This window comes from Salvia splendens, chromosome 2 (assembly GCF_004379255.2).
Source record: "Salvia splendens isolate huo1 chromosome 2, SspV2, whole genome shotgun sequence".
Taxonomy (NCBI): Eukaryota; Viridiplantae; Streptophyta; class Magnoliopsida; order Lamiales; family Lamiaceae; genus Salvia; species Salvia splendens.
This window is the reverse complement of record NC_056033.1, coordinates 6,326,622-6,342,852: the sequence shown is the minus strand read 5'-3', so window position 1 is coordinate 6,342,852 and position 16,231 is coordinate 6,326,622. Positions and strand designations below refer to the sequence as shown.

General features: G+C 37.7%; 1 protein-coding gene across 2 annotated transcripts; it reads left to right on the top strand.

Moving 5' to 3' along the window:
• Nucleotides 1–3,207: 3,207 nt before the first annotated feature.
• Nucleotides 3,208–12,077, top strand: LOC121785719 (PH, RCC1 and FYVE domains-containing protein 1-like). Of its 2 annotated transcripts, XM_042184138.1 has the most exons (9): nt 3,208–3,822; nt 4,719–4,805; nt 6,975–7,064; nt 7,217–7,303; nt 7,380–7,499; nt 8,392–10,491; nt 10,589–10,735; nt 11,104–11,651; nt 11,732–12,077. In XM_042184138.1, exons 1-9 carry the CDS (start codon nt 3,775–3,777, stop codon nt 11,871–11,873), a joined length of 3,369 nt encoding a protein of 1,122 aa, XP_042040072.1. In that variant the 5' UTR covers nt 3,208–3,774; the 3' UTR covers nt 11,874–12,077. The 2 variants fall into 2 exon arrangements, with proteins under 2 accessions (XP_042040072.1, XP_042040080.1); XM_042184146.1 differs by lacking the exons at nt 3,208–3,822; nt 4,719–4,805; nt 6,975–7,064; nt 7,217–7,303 and having other exon boundaries at nt 7,403–7,499; nt 8,392–8,433; nt 8,534–10,491.
• Nucleotides 12,078–16,231: the final 4,154 nt, after the last annotated feature.

The following is a 16,231-nucleotide window of genomic DNA, read 5'->3' as shown; positions in this document are numbered from 1 at the left end:
CCATTTTTTAATCATGATAAAGCTTGATTTATAAATAACTGATTGATGTCAAATTTCTGACTATTATTCTTTTGACGATACAAGAAGTTTGAAACCGACCCTCAACCGTCACAATTGATTGATCTTTTAATATTATTAATTACTAATACATCTTCGGATCAATCCACTTTAATTGTTGATATTGGTGAAACAAGCAAATTGTGGAGCTATGAAATATCCGTTACAAATTAGGGTGTCCACTATAAGGTGGACACGCCCAATAGCCCCGCCCCAGTTTTTGTCTATAGCCCCAGTTTTGTTGTCCATAGCCCCAAAATTCTATTTCCGCCACTATAGTGGACACCTCCAATAGCCCCAAAATTTTATAAATAAAATAATCGCATTATAAATAAATAGAAAACTAGGTAATTATTAGGGCCGAATATTCGTTGTATTTCAAACCGGTAAAATGTTACAACGAATATGTAAAATAAAATACAACTAAAAATTCCGCCACCTCCTACTCGGTGTCGGAGTCGGCTTCCTCGTCGTCGTCTTCTTCTTCTTCTCCTCCTTCTCCTCCTTCTCCTCCTTCTCTCTCGCTGCTGCCGGCCGCGGTTTCCCCAGGAGCATTATCAACAGACCCCAGTCGACTCTCAATCCGAGTGATGAGCCGCTTGTAGACGTTCCTGAGGTACGGGTCAGTTTCCCCTGCGTATTTGCTGCATACGTCTTGCAGTTGTTGCATCAACTGCACGTCTATGGTATTGGCCAATACCTCGTGGGGTTGCACCGTGGGCAGTGGGATTGGGGCAGACTGGGGGAAGCGCGATCCGGACGCGGCCGCCGATATGTGGGAGGCACTTCTACCCCCTCTGGCGCTGCGGATAGAGGCTTGTTGTCCCGGGGGCCGTCGTCGCCTTATGTGAGTCGCGGCTGGCTCTTCTACTTGCTCGTCGGACTGCTCGAACTCGTGCGAGCCGCTCCCACTGCTGTATTGCCCGGCAAGGTTGTGCCTTGTGCGCTTCGGGCCAGGAGCTGTGCCCACCTCTTGCGCGACGATCGACCTGAATTTCGGACAATCCGCGAGGACAAGATACTCCTCCCACAAGGTGAACTTCGGCTGGCCCGTCTTGCGGTATTGGCCCTCCGACAGGGTCTTCACATCAGCTGCGCTTCGGCCACTCTCGGCGTGGCGAAGGTTGTTCTCGTAGATGGACGCGAACAGCTTGGTAGCCCGCAGAATCCTACCGACCTTTTTTCGGATCTGTTCTGGGTCGCGCTTCTCAGCGCCGTCGGGCTTGAATTCCTCGTATGCCACACTGACGCGCCTCCAAAAGCTCCCCGAATCCTGATCGGTGCCCACCACGGGGTCCAAAGTGATAGAATCCCACGCCTTCGCCACGGCAATGCTCTCGGCTTTGGTGTATGGCTTGCCGCGGCTGGACCCCTCGCCACGGCTAACGCCGGCGTCACTGGCCGAGCTACTCGCAATGCCGGCCCAGCTGCCCGAGCGTCCACGACTGCCGCCGGTGCCACGACTGCCGCCTCCGCCCCTAGGGCCTCCGCCCCTACCGCCACCAGGGCCCCGACTGCCGCTACCTCCTCGGGTCGGAACGGGCGTTTCCACCCGCGCGGCCGGCGTGTCTGGGATGCCGCCAGAACTGAGCAGACCCATCATAGTATCAAATGCGTCTTGATCTGCTTCGGTGATCGGAGATTGGCTGGCTTGGAAAGGGGAACCCGGCCGCGGCTGGTGAAGCGCGTCTAGGTTGGGTCTGTAATCCCCAAATGCGGAACGACTCAGATTCCGCTGTAAAGGAGGCGGCGTTGGAGAAGACCTCCACGGCTGAGATGGAGGAAGGGGTGGACTCGATGCCCATGGTGGGGGAGATTGATTCCAATTCCAATACTGGGACGGAGTCCCGCCATATCCGGCAAAACCCGACGGCTGTGATGGATTGGTGTCATATCCCGATTCCTCAGAGTCGGATGAGTCGTCGTTTCCTCGATTCATTTTTTTAGAGAGTAGTTGTGTGGATAGTGAGTGGATGGATTTTGTGAAAATGGTGAAAAATAAGTAGAGGGGGGTGTGGTATTTATAGAGGGGATGGTGGAAAAAACGTCAATTTCTCGTTGCCGGCGAAATCGCCGCGGCGGTTCGATGCACTATAGCCGCCGCGCCTATAGGCGCGGCTATACACCCCTCGGCGCGACATCGCCCCGCACACGGCGATCGCGCGTCCGCCGCGTCTCCCACCCCTCGCCGCGTCCAGCCCGCGGCTATCCTCCTTCTCCACTATAATCCGCCGCCCCACCGCCGCGCCGCGCGGCTACCGCCGCGCCTAACCATAGTGGACGCTCTTAGAGTACATAAATTAAAATGATTATTTGATTGAGATAAATTTTGACATTTGGTGTTTCTTATTTCAAATTGTGAATGGCGTACTAATTAAATGTTTATTATCGTAAGAGAAAGCACTTGACAGTTAAAAATCAAATCCCGGACTCTAGTCAAATAAAGGAAATTTTTTATATTTTGACACATAAGTAAGGCAATAATTTTCAATTTGGAAATATAATCTAATGTAGTGAATGATTCACATTCAACTAACATTGGAGTTGGACATACATTCTTAGGAAAAAACCTAATAGTACATCATCAACCCATAGTAAACAACCTATTTTAAGAAGAATAAGGTCATAGTATAATTTTAATTTTTGTAAGATGATCAATTTTATCCTATTATTTGTGGCATTTATTGAAAAAGCTAAGCAATTACTACTATTCATGTCTTAGAATAAACTTTTCTATAATAAAATTTGGTGATTAGAATATCATTGTGACAGTTGAAAATACACGTCCCGTGTCTATATGGCAATCGCGTGTGAAGTGTAGTTTCAAATAAAATGTCTAGAGATCGAAACGTGTATTTTCAGGTGCTAGAAATATACCCTGATTATTAATTTTTTTTGTAGGACAATTTCTTCTTAAAAAAGAAACAATTGATACTAAATGATTATCCAAAGAATTGGATATTTTTAGAAAGCGCCGTAAATACTACAATAAAATCATCCATTTACTATTAACTTTTATTACTCACGAATTAAAAAATTTAGAGTAAAATCGGATCACTATTTCCGAAAATTTCATTAAAATTCCTAAATTTATTATTAATTGAAAGTAAAAGTTTGAAAAAGGGGGTTAAAGAGATGCAGGGAAGCAGTGGTACATCTTCCCACATATGATCACAGCTGAAATTCCTCGATTCTCAGGCAAAGTTTTGGAATTGCTGCGTTTCTCCCTCTGCTTTTTCCTCATCTTTGACTCATCACCTCTCTCTCTCTTTCCGCCATTTCTTTCTCTCCCTACGCGCATTCATTTCTCATTTCCCTTTATAGTTTTTTCCTCTTCACACGTCATCTTTGCCGCCGTAATTCCGCCGGTGGACGTAGTTTCCGTATCGCCGGACTTAGTCAATCGGACTCCGTCGGGAGGAGGTAAGACTTATTTTGACTTCAGAGCTTCGACAGAGAGGAGAGCGGAGAAACTGAGGAGCGCTGTTTTTGGGGGAAAAGTTATCCAGATCTGCAGGAGAGAGAAGGCGAGGGTTTTATTGTTGGATCGTTGAGGCTTTGCTTTCATTAATTCGGAGGGGGAGGTAGGGAAGTTAGTTGGCGGTGTGGATGGTAGTGCGCGGAGGAGGAAGAGGTGGCGGAGTGGTGGCATGATAATGAGTGGAGTGGGATGGTGGTGGCGGTGGTGCTGGTGTGGAGGTGAGTGCTTCACATGGAATGGCAGATCTTGTTAGCTACAGTAATTCCGACCGTGACATCGAGCAGGTATACTTACTCTTTGATTTGTCTACCTAGCTCTGTTTTTATTGTGCTTTTGTCAAGGAGGTGTGATTCTTAGGGCAATTCATGTTTTACTTCATATTTTGGCGATCAAAGTTGATTGCTTTGTTAATGCGTTTTAGGAGAATTCTGTTTGTTTGCCAGGTGATTGATAATTTACGTGCATATATACATATATATGTGTGTGTGTATTTCATTTACCAATTGAGTTTGTTCTATTCTTTTGCATATCCCGTCTTTAGCATTCGTTGATAATTTAAAACACGTGGCTCCAAAGTTGTAATCTTGATATTTCTGTATGCGATAGTGCAGTTCTGAGCAGGGCTTTTCTTCACAATTGACGTCTCTTGACAACATACACGGATAGGCTTAATTCAGAGCATTTAATCTTGTTTTTATTTGCAGTGGTTGTCATATTCCAGTAGAGATTTCGAGTCTTATCTGTATTCTTGTGTTTGAGGTGTCACTTCTTGTACTCTTTTTTGTTCTTTCTGAATGTCTGGTCGTTCTCACATCATGAAAATCTGACAAACCATTTACCATGTGGCTAATCGAGCATAACTTGAGTATTTGCACTGTCACTCTCTCCTCCCTAACTTTTGATGTGTTGGAGAACAATGTGATTAATGGTTGGATCTAAACCTGGAAGTGCTAAACGTAGTGGTTGGAGAGTAAAGGGAAATATTTTGTAGGATTGTCACAGTATTTCCTCCTCGACAAATCACCCCCCATTTCTTAACATCCACGCTTCTCAATTCACACTGAATTTGCGTGGTTAATTTTTGATTTAGGAGTGTTCTGAAATTTGTATAGTCAAGTTCTATAACACGTTTGTTTAGATGCCAATATATCTTTTGACAATTCATTTTCACTTTGTGTAGGCGTTGGTGGCTCTAAAGAAGGGAGCTCAACTACTTAAATATGGCCGTAAGGGAAAGCCGAAATGCTATCCGTTTAGATTATCCAGCGTAAGACTAACATGCCTTAAAAAGCCTTATGCTACTTTTTACTACCTTATATGATCTTACAAGCTATGCTTTGCCATTATCATTCTGCAGTTGCAAATCTTTTGTTTTCTTTTTATGGATTTGTTGAGTTTCTTTGTGAATTGATTATTATATCTAGGCATCATTAATGCTATAAAAGAGGACAAGTGGTGCTTGATTCTTACTTTTCTTGCCGTTGCTTATGCTTTAATATTGCATTGAGTGCAAAGGACTTACATTGTTCTAAGCTTACATATGTCTTGCCTTTCAACCTTCTTTTTATGAGTTTGCAATTCTGATATTCAGGACTGATATGTTTAGGTATGTAATCCATAGTATTTGGTATTACATATAGATGCAGTTAATTATTTTGGAAAAGTTCTTATTCAAGTACATATTTTTAAAGATCTGCATTTCCCGGTCATGTTTGCATTTTTTGCTTTGAATTGTTGTTCGAGGTTTGCTGCTATCTTATTCCTTTCTGGGATATTGTATATAGGTGATCTGTTCGCCATTCTTTGTAGTATAACTCGCAAGCTTCATTTCCCAAATAGCAATTTTCTGGAACATTACAAAAATACATTGAGTAAACTGGGTATAATTCGGATAATAGCATAATTTGTTGATATGTCTACACCTTTGGATCTAGCTTTACATATAAGCCTACACTTCTGAAAAATCAGGACTGCCTGTTGCTCCATGCTTTGAATGTAGTGTGGACCTATCTTGTTCATCTTGATGGAATACACACCTAAACTCCTGAACTCAAGAGAAAGTTTGGTAGAGACACGTAAAGAAGAAGATTCTGGAGGCAATCTTATCTGTTGATAGGAAGTACAATAACTTTGAATAACTGATATAGGAATAGGAACCATATACCACAACTATTACTATTAAAAAATTCACTCAAATAGATGGCAAAAGGGTAATCTTGGTAAAGGTGACCTAAATGTCATTACACACGTTAGAAGGAAATTGGTTGTAGATATATATGATCTCGCCTCTTGGGTTCATGGGATACTTGTATGTTTGAGCGTTGAAGCTGTGCAATAACTTATTTTCCCCTTAGGTACTAAAGCAAAGTGGTATGCAATCATCACGCGCTACAATTGTAGTATACTTCTGGTTATTTATGTTTATCTTGCTCATGTTGATTGAATTTCTTAATAACAAGTACCACTTGTAAAAGTGTCTTAACTTCATATACTTCTGTCATGAGGCAATTCAAACACATGTTAAAAATTCAAGAGATTATTGAAATGCATTAGTGGAGGGCCAGGATACTTGCCTTCGCTCAAAACGCCTGATTCCTTTCCTACAAGTACATTTAGATAAATGATCATGATTTTAGGATAATATTCATTTGCCTACAATGTTCACAGTCAATTTGCTAAACCATTTATGTTTCAAATACAAGATACTATATGATAAAAACTCTTATCAAAATGAGCACTCCTGAATGATCTATTTATCAAAGAACTATTAGTCACTGGTACATTGAGATAGTAATTACTATCAGATTATGAATAGCAAGTAAAGGGAATCACAAATTTAAAAAATTGATAATAAACCAAAAATAATCTAAGCTTAGATACAATAATGAGCTTAGACATTATTGTATGAGGTGCCGAGTTCGAGCCCTCTTGACATCAGTTGCAATTTCGTCCTTTCTATAGTATAGGAGTTTATTTGAAATTTCCTCCTTCATATAGGAGTTAATTAAAAAAAAATGTGACCATCTAAAAATTTTAATATCAAATGTATCAAGCAAGTAAACTTGTTTCCCTCAAAGAACTGTGATTTGAAATTTAAGATTGCTTATATAGTCGGTGGTTGATAAAACTCCTAGTGGACTTCAGGGTGGCCTGTACTGTAATTTGAAATCTCAAGTATGGAGTCCTCACATTACTTACTATCACGCTCTCTCTCATAGACAATTTGTGAAATTTCATTGAAGTTGAAATATTCTAGTCGTTCTGTTAAAAAGCCCACCAGATTCATCATATTTCAAATATTAGTTGTAAAGTGGAGAGACAGGATGTTATATTGGTTACTAAAATAGTTCAGATTTTTCAACATTACTCCCTTTTACAAAGTCTATTATTATTGTGCTATTTACTTCCATTTTAATGGTTGTTAACTTTTTTGCAGGACGAAACAACATTAATTTGGATTTCTAGTAGTGGTGATAGGAGTTTGAAGTTAGCTTCAGTTTCAAGGATTATCCCTGGACAAAGAACTGTAATATTTTAAGGAATTTGTTTCACTCCATTAATCTGCTTTTTCTTGCTTGTATTCATTTTGGTTCCTTTATTCCTGATTGTGGTTTCCCCATATGTTGGATATTTTATCTAGATTTTGATTTTAGAGATTGCCTTGAACTTGTTCTCCAGGTTGTTTTTCAAAGATATCTGTGCCCTGAAAAGGAGTACTTATCCTTTTCTCTCATATATAACAACGGGAAAAGATCTCTCGACCTGGTTAGTGATGAGCTAAAATTCATTGATTCTTTTCAAGTGGGCTGTTTGCTCATTTTGTTGCATATTACTCCACTAGATCTGCAAGGATAAAGTTGAGGCAGAAAATTGGATAGCTGGACTTAAGGCTTTAATAACATCAGGACTAGCTGGGCGCTCAAAAATTGATGGCTGGGGTGATGGAGGCCTCTACTTTGATGTGAGTTTTACTACCTTGTATGATCACTTTGTCATCCTCCACTGTGGTTATCTGCTTAGTTTAAACCCCAGCTTTCTTTCTTCATCCAGCTATTGGTGTCAGTATTGATTTATACTCCCTCCGTTTCATAGTAGTAGATTCATTTTGCCATTTTGGTACGTTCCATAGTAGTGGAGTCATTTCCATTTTTAGTAAAAGTAACACATTTCTTCTCACTTACTTTTCTCTCTCTTACTTTATTCTCTCTACTTTTTCCTCTCTCATTTAATACATTATACACCTCTTTCTTAATCTCCGTGCCGGAAAGAAGTGCCTCCACTACTATGGAACGGAGGGAGTATTATCTTTCTCGCCATTTGAAACAGTTAACTAATGAGTTGTACATCTGTGACAAACTTTTCCTGAAAAACACCTTTTTAACTAAAAATTTTCTTGAACCTAGTTTCAAGTTGGTATTTGGTAATTACCTGAGAACTTAGTCTTGGATTCACAAGTATTATAAGAAAGATTGCATGAAGATATAGGATAATTGTCAAAGCCACTCTTGGTGGAGACTGGAGTATGAGTCAAAGAGGAGTTGATTGCAAGAACTGCGGAAGTAACTTTTTCTTGATGAAGTGCTTGACTGATGACTTTTGGTGGCTAGCTTTCATTTGTTTGTTAGGTTCTCTACTACACTACATTTGCCAAGTAACAACTTTTCTTATCGTTTCGAGATAAATTCATCCTCTTTCCAACTTGATATATTGCTCATTTTCAAATTCATCCGTACCATCTATCTTCAACTTAATATAGTTGCTAATATTCAAATTCATCCAATTGAAATGTGATTAATTATGTGGTGCCATTTCTGAACCTGTTTCAATTATATTCATTGACTAAATGTTTCCAGGAAAATAGAGATTTGACGTCAAATAGTCCAAGTAACAGTTCTGTAAGTGCTACACGGGAAGTTAGCTCACCTGAGGCTTCCGTTAGTTCAAACATAATTGCTTCTCCTAAGAGCTATAGACCTGATAATTTTGTCTATTCAGAAAGGTCACATGTAGCTTTGGATCAAACAAATATGCAAGTGAAAGGATCTGGATCAGATGCTTTTCGGGTTAGTGTATCTAGTGCCCCCAGCACATCAAGTCATGGTTCTGCACCAGATGATTGTGATGCACTAGGGGATGTGTATATTTGGGGTGAAGTTATATGTGATAATGTTATCAAGGTTGGGCCAGAGAAGAATGCTAGTTCAATTAGTACCAGAGCTGATGTTCTTCTACCCAGGCCATTGGAATCAAACGTAGTGCTGGATGTGCATTATATAGCATGTGGGGTACGGCATGCTGCTCTGGTCACAAGGCAGGGTGAAGTCTTCAGCTGGGGTGAAGAATCTGGTGGGCGGCTTGGTCATGGAGTCAGGAAAGATGTCACCGAACCTTGTCTAGTTGAATCATTAACGTTTTGCAGTGTTGATTTTGTCGCATGTGGTGAGTTTCACACTTGTGCAGTTACAATGGCTGGTGAACTTTACACGTGGGGTGATGGTACACATTATGCCGGGCTATTGGGTCATGGTACTGATGTCAGCCATTGGATACCAAAGAGAATTGCTGGCCCTCTTGAGGGACTTCAAATTGCAATTGTGACATGTGGTCCATGGCATACTGCATTGATATCATCAACTGGACAGCTTTTCACTTTTGGAGATGGAACTTTTGGTGTCTTGGGCCATGGAAATAGAGAAAATGTTTCGTACCCAAGAGAGGTTGAATCTCTAGCAGGTTTGAGGACGATTGCTGTTGCATGTGGAGTGTGGCATACTGCTGCCGTGGTTGAAGTGATTGTAACCCAGTCCAGTGCAAGTGTTTCATCTGGAAAATTGTTCACTTGGGGAGATGGTGACAAAAACCGCCTTGGACATGGTGATAAAGAACCAAGACTGAAACCTACCTGTGTGCCTGCACTGATTGATTACAATTTTCACAAAATCGCCTGTGGGCACAGTTTAACTGTTGGCCTGACTACATCTGGGCGTGTTTTCACAATGGGAAGTACTGTGTATGGTCAACTTGGAAATCCTCAGTCCGATGGAAAGGTACCATGCTTGGTGGAAGACAAGCTTGCAGCTGAATCTGTTGAGGAAATCTCTTGTGGTGCATATCATGTGGCTGTGTTGACATCCAAAAACGAGGTTTACACTTGGGGCAAAGGAGCTAATGGAAGGTTGGGCCTTGGTGATATAGAAGACAGGAAAGCACCCACTCTAGTTGAAGCTTTAAAGGATAGACATGTTAAATTTATTGCTTGCGGCTCAAATTATACAGCTGCCATATGTCTTCATAAATGGGTCTCCAGTGCTGAACAATCCCAGTGCTCTGCTTGTAGACAAGCTTTTGGCTTCACAAGAAAGAGACATAATTGCTATAACTGTGGATTAGTTCATTGCCATTCTTGCAGTTCTAGAAAAGCACCACGGGCTGCATTATCTCCCAATCCCAGAAAACCATATCGTGTGTGTGATTCATGTTTTCTGAAGCTATCTAAGGTGGCAGAAGCTGGAGCTAACAACCGGAGAAATTCTGGACCACGACTTTCAGGTGAAAACAAGGATAGACTGGACAAGGCTGACCTTAGATTGGTCAAGTCAGCCATGCCATCTAACTTCGATTTGATCAAACAATTGGATACAAAAGCAGCTAAACAAGGAAGAAAAGCTGATACATTCTCTTTAGGCCGCTCCTCTCAAGTATCTTTATCGCAGCTGCGAGATGCTGTTATGTCTACTGCTGTTGATGTACGTCGAACTGTTCCTAAGCCAATTCTCACAACCTCGAGTGTTAGTTCAAGGTCTGTGTCACCTTTTTCGAGGAAACCTAGCCCCCCAAGATCTGCAACACCAGTTCCTACAACATCGGGTTTATCTTTCTCCAAGAGCATTACTGATAGTCTAAAGAAGACAAATGAGCTTCTGAATCAGGAAGTGCATAAGTTACGGGGGCAGGTATATCACTAAATTCAGCATGTGTCCTTTTTTTGTTCTAAGGTATTGGGTAAATAAGTTACCGGGTCCTAATTTTTGTTATCATGAACTTGTTCAGGTAGAAAGCCTTAAAAACCGGTGTGAATTGCAAGAACTGGAGCTCCAGCAATCAGTCAAGAAAACTCAGGAAGCAATGGCATTAGCTGCAGACGAATCTGCTAAATGTAAAGCTGCAAAAGAAGTTATCAAATCACTTGCAGCACAGGTTATGTTTGACTTCTACGGTTATGCTTACTTTACATATATTTATCAATTTCTTTATCCAAGTTATTGTTATTATGTAAGGGGTCAAAATACAACTTAATCTCATAATAAATTGACTTTTGTAACCTACGAGTAATTTTTTCACATGGTGGGTCATTACTTATCTGATTCGTGTTCGTCACATGGTGGATCATTACATATCCGATTACTTTCTTATGTTAGCCTTTTGTCACATGGTGGGTCATTAGATACCTGGTTTGTCACATGATTAGTCAAGTTCTGTTTTGTTTTTCTGTCTGATGATTCTAAAGAAATTTTTAATAAGTGCCAATTCATTTGTTGTTGATTTGAGCAATTTTTTATGTCCAGCTTAAAGATATGGCAGAAAGGTTGCCGCCTGGGGCTTATGACCCTGAAAGTCTCAAACTAGTTTACTTGCCAAATGGTTCGGAATCAAATGGTGTACACTATTCAGGTGCAAACGGTGAAAGGAACTCAAGATCAGACGATATCAACAGCTTATACTCAGCTTCTCACCCTGACACAGACCAAGGTGTGCAAAATGGAGTGCAAGGTCCATCTCAATTGCTCCGAGATCCTATTGGAAGCAGTGGAAGTGTCTTAGATGCTCAAAGACTTGAACATGGCTCCTCAAATGGAACAAATGATCGTCTGGTTGCTCGACTTCCTAATGGTGGGGGAGTTCTTCAGTCCTACAGGAGCAGCGTGTCTGAAAGTCTCGATGGGCAAGAATCAACAACTAACAGTGAAGCTGGCTCGAAATCTAGAAACTTAGCAGTCCCAGGCAATGCCAGCCAAATCGAAGCTGAATGGATTGAACAGTACGAACCGGGTGTGTATATAACACTTGTAGCCCTTCGAGATGGAACAAGAGATCTCAAGCGCGTACGCTTCAGGTATTTGCCACCCTCTCATCTTGTTATAATCGATGTTCCCTCTTTTGGGAGATCTCATATGGTTTTGTCTGCATATACAGCCGGAGAAGATTCGGGGAACACCAAGCAGAGATGTGGTGGTCAGAGAATCGAGAAAAAGTGTACGAGAAATACAACGTGAGAGGATCAGACAAGTCATCGGTCAGTGGGCAGGTGGCCCGAAGATCGGAGGGAGGGCTTTAACCTTCTTCGCAAATATAGGTAAAAACAGAGGTTAAGGGAGAAGATGAGCATGATGTGAAAGAAATCATGAGTTTTGGCCCTTCGCTTTTATTCTTTGTTATTATTTAAATATTTTGGTCGATTTGATCTGCAGGGAAGGCCATCCATCTGCTTTTATGCTGTACATATTAAGCTCTCAAGTTATTATAATTATATTCCATGTCAGATTGTCGTTTCTTTAGTAGTTTATGAAATTCTTAATTGACCTTCGCATAAACAAATTTAAACGGAAAAACTTGGAGATTTCAATCAACGAAAGTTGACTTAAAATAAGACAAAGACAACTAATTTGAAAGTGGTTAAAGGGATTTGGTAAGAATGTTTGAATTTATAGAGATGAGGTGGAAAGAAAATGTTTTCATTTTATTTTAGGGCTATTCTAACATTCAAGTCCCAACATTTATGCTTAGTACTACAAATTTATGCTTCTTGGCTCATCTTGTTTTTTATAAAACCAAAAGCTCAAGCCAAGCATGGCGAGCGAAAAACATTCCAATTCGATTTTAATTCTTGAAATGTTACTTTATTTTGAATATACCAAATTAAGTACTAGGTGATACATACTCTACAATGTAGGAAGGAGTACCCATCCAATCGACAATGTTGAAGTAATTAAATTTGTTTTTCAAATATTTTCTTGATAACAGAACAATATTAGGATGGCAGCTTAATTAAAGTAGGTGAACTTGTGATCAAAATGTCACTAGTATAAGTCCCATTAAGACTATTGATATTGAACTCATAGTACAAGAGTTGTTAAATTGTAGTACTAGTAAAGTAAATTCTCTCTCTTCAATGATTTGAACCATATTATTTAATCAAACTCGCAAGTTTTTAAAAAATTACAGTTTATAAATTAATTACTTTATTGAATACGATTTGAAGCATTTTCGGTAATTAAATAAATACTCTTAGCTGCTTCAAATTGCTTGTCGTCTCTACTTTGTTCAATTCTCTGTCCAATATTTCGAAAGAAGTGGAGTACTAAGACTTTAATTATGAATGTTACTTATATACTTCCCTCCGTCCCAACTAAGTTGAGATAAAATATTCAGTCACTCTTACTTTATTTCACTATCTACATTACTCTCTCTTTATCTTTTATGTTTTATTCATCTCTCCTATTTTTCAACACAATTTTTTAATCTCTGTACCTAAATTTTTTGACTCAGTTTAGTTTGAACGGAATAATATCATTTTAAAATTAAATATTTAGTTACATATTCATTCCCCTATTTGATTTTTCAAATAATTTATAGAGTCTCACAGTGTAAAACAATAATTGATTCGGGGCATGCAACTGCCCGTCATCCTCAATTATCACTCTTTTGTTTTAAATTGGTTGACAGAAACTTTAAAATATTGATATTATAATCTACTCAAAAATCGGTTCCAGAATAGTAGTATACTAGTAGTTTTGCCTTTTCGAAGTCAACTTTTCTTAAAAAGCTCTTAACATTCATATTTAAATATACTATATATATTTATATTAAAAAGGTAAAAAAAAATTGTCATTTTACCACAAGAAATATGGTAGAAGAATTTTTTTATTGCCCTACAAGCAATGAATGCTAATATTATGTATCTTTGTATATAATCAAAACATGCAACAATGAATCCAAATAAATCTACATAAATAAACTTTCTTCTCTAAAAAAAGGGGGAAAAAAAATCTTTCGTGCCATAAATGAAGTTGGCCAGAAAAATAGATTAAAACCCTAAAAACTTATTCATCTCGATTCCCAAAATCGTCATCCATCATCAAGAAGATATATATGTACCTCCAAGACTTTGAGATGATTAATGATAATGAAGAATTTCAACGAAGGCCACCTTCGCCATCCAAGCCGATGCTATTATGCCTTCGGGAGGGGGCGGACGGAGGTATAGGTACGCCTTTAGGAAGAAAGCCGAAGAAAGTAGTCGTCTGCGGTGAAGAACGCCGTTGGGGCCTCACTTTGAGAAAGTGTGTGTGCCTAGCTCCATTTGCACCATCAAAACAAAATAAGATGCAAAACACTAGTATAATTATTGGGTGCTGCATTTTCCTCATCACAACAAGAAAAATCTCATGATTTTGGAGAGAGGGTTGAAATAGAAGTGTGTGTTCTGTTAGTTGGGGAAGAGAGGGTTTTTGTAGTTGATGTTTGAATTATATATATAATTAGTAGTACTATCATTTATACACAAGAAAGACAAGTGGAAAAGTAGTGTTTCTATGAGGCTTTGACTAAACCCTTCCCATGATTTTGCACTAATTCTATAGATTTAATGAATCTTCTTTTTATTTATATGGATCTAAAAGAGGAGAAAATATTCCTTGGTCTTGACACACCAAGTTGGCAATGTGATTTGGTATGACCAACTAATAGTGTTTTGACAAGTGTTATCAATAATCATTTGTATTGTGGAAACTAAATACACCTAATATATGGAAGATTTCATCAATTTATTAGCCTTTATTTCTTTTATTTGAAATTTTTTATGCATATAAGGTTTATTTTTGTCTTAATTTTTTTAATACTATTATAGGAGTATTCAAAATTGAAATTAATTAATTTGAACTTTATTAGAATATTAATTAATTAATTATTTACAACTTTTAATATATTTAATAACATGTAAAAATAATTTTAAAAAATTAAGCAAGAAAATAAAATATTAATAGTGTATGAACACTTACATTTGTTATGCAACTGAACAAATTTATATGCATCAAAAATTTCAATAACATATACAGTAAAATGTTAAAGATGGAAGAAAACATATTTTTTGATGAATATTATTTAATTAATATTCCAAGAAAACTAAATTGTAGTCATAATAATAAATTAATATACTAAAATGACACTTTATTTTTTATTTTATAAAAATCTATAGAAGTAGTGATAAAATGTGATAATTTGAACTTTTTTAGTATATTGATTAGTTAATCTTAATTTTTAATAACATATGCAAAGTTAATGAAAAATATTAAAGGTTGGAGATAAATTTTATTTTATTTTATTTTTCTAAAAAATAAATTTAATATGCATCAAAATATTTAATTAAAGAAATAATAGCATAAAAATTGGAAAAGTAATTTAGATGCATTTAGTTTCAATATTATATATAATTACACTTGTTAGCATATTTATAAATTAATTCTTATATTCAATATTTCAATAGTATACTATAAAAAATATGAAAAAATGAGAAAATAAAATTTATGTGTACCAAAAATTTCAATAAAAGAAATAAAGGCCAATAAATTAAGGAAATGTTCCATATATTAGGTGTATTTAGTTGCCATATTACACATGGTTATTAATTACACTTGTCAAAAAACTATTAGTTTGTCACACCAAATCATATTGTCAACTTGGTGTGTCAAGACCATGGAATATTTTCTCCTAAAAGAGATGAATATGGTATTTATAAGATTTTTACCACCTTATATTTAGTTTGGGATTTTATTGTTTGTATAGTTATAAGATGTGACAATTCTCATTTTGATCACTAACGTGCCGTCACCGTGAATTGAAATGTAAACGCTCATACCCCATAAGGATACTATATCTTTAATTAATTGTCGATACATCTATATTATTTAAAGAAATTTTAATTGGATTAAATTGAGATATATGGTACCATGATACATGAGAAAAAAGAGAGTAAGTGTTGCATGGTTAGGTGGCCACATAGGCATAGGTCCCATTAAGCTAAGTACAAATTTAGTAAGTTCATACACGTTATATTACATAATGTGTACAAGCATTCATAATTAGAGAAATATTTTTTTGATAAAAATAGAGAGAATTTTTTTATAATAATAATTGTTTGGATACTCTACATGTCCCAATCACTAAATTTTTACCCTCATCTGACTAAATACTAGCCAGGGGCAAATTTGTCACATATGCTCCTTCCTTTATTTACACTTCAGTCCCTTTCTTCTTTCGCAATCACAAAATCTATATCTACTTCAATATTGCATAATGATGGACGACTTTTTCATCATGGGAAAATAATTTACTAAAATTGTCGGCTAGGTTTTTTTTATGTAATTACCTAGACATTATAAGGTAGAATATGTATAGTATATTTGTGAACTATCACATGTAATAATGACAACACGATGACAAAAGATTATTGAAAATTTTCAAGCCCTTCTAAGATGGCTTTTTCTTAAAGAGAAATTTCGGAATATGAGTTTAAATTTGCTGACCTTTCGAGATAAGGGATTCAATTCGCTTACCTTTCGAAATATGGGTCCGAGACATGCGAATTTTTCGGAATAAGGGTTTTACACCTTTTTATATTTATTCTCTTCATTTTTC

Bases quoted from the DNA above. Each gene is read 5' to 3' on its own strand.
- LOC121785719 (XM_042184138.1), top strand. From the start codon at position 3,775: ATGGCAGATCTTGTTAGCTACAGTAATTCCGACCGTGACATCGAGCAG. The intron at 7,304-7,379 runs GTTAGTGATGAG...TTACTCCACTAG, and splicing joins GGAAAAGATCTCTCGACCTG to ATCTGCAAGGATAAAGTTGA. The intron at 10,492-10,588 runs GTATATCACTAA...GAACTTGTTCAG, and splicing joins TGCATAAGTTACGGGGGCAG to GTAGAAAGCCTTAAAAACCG.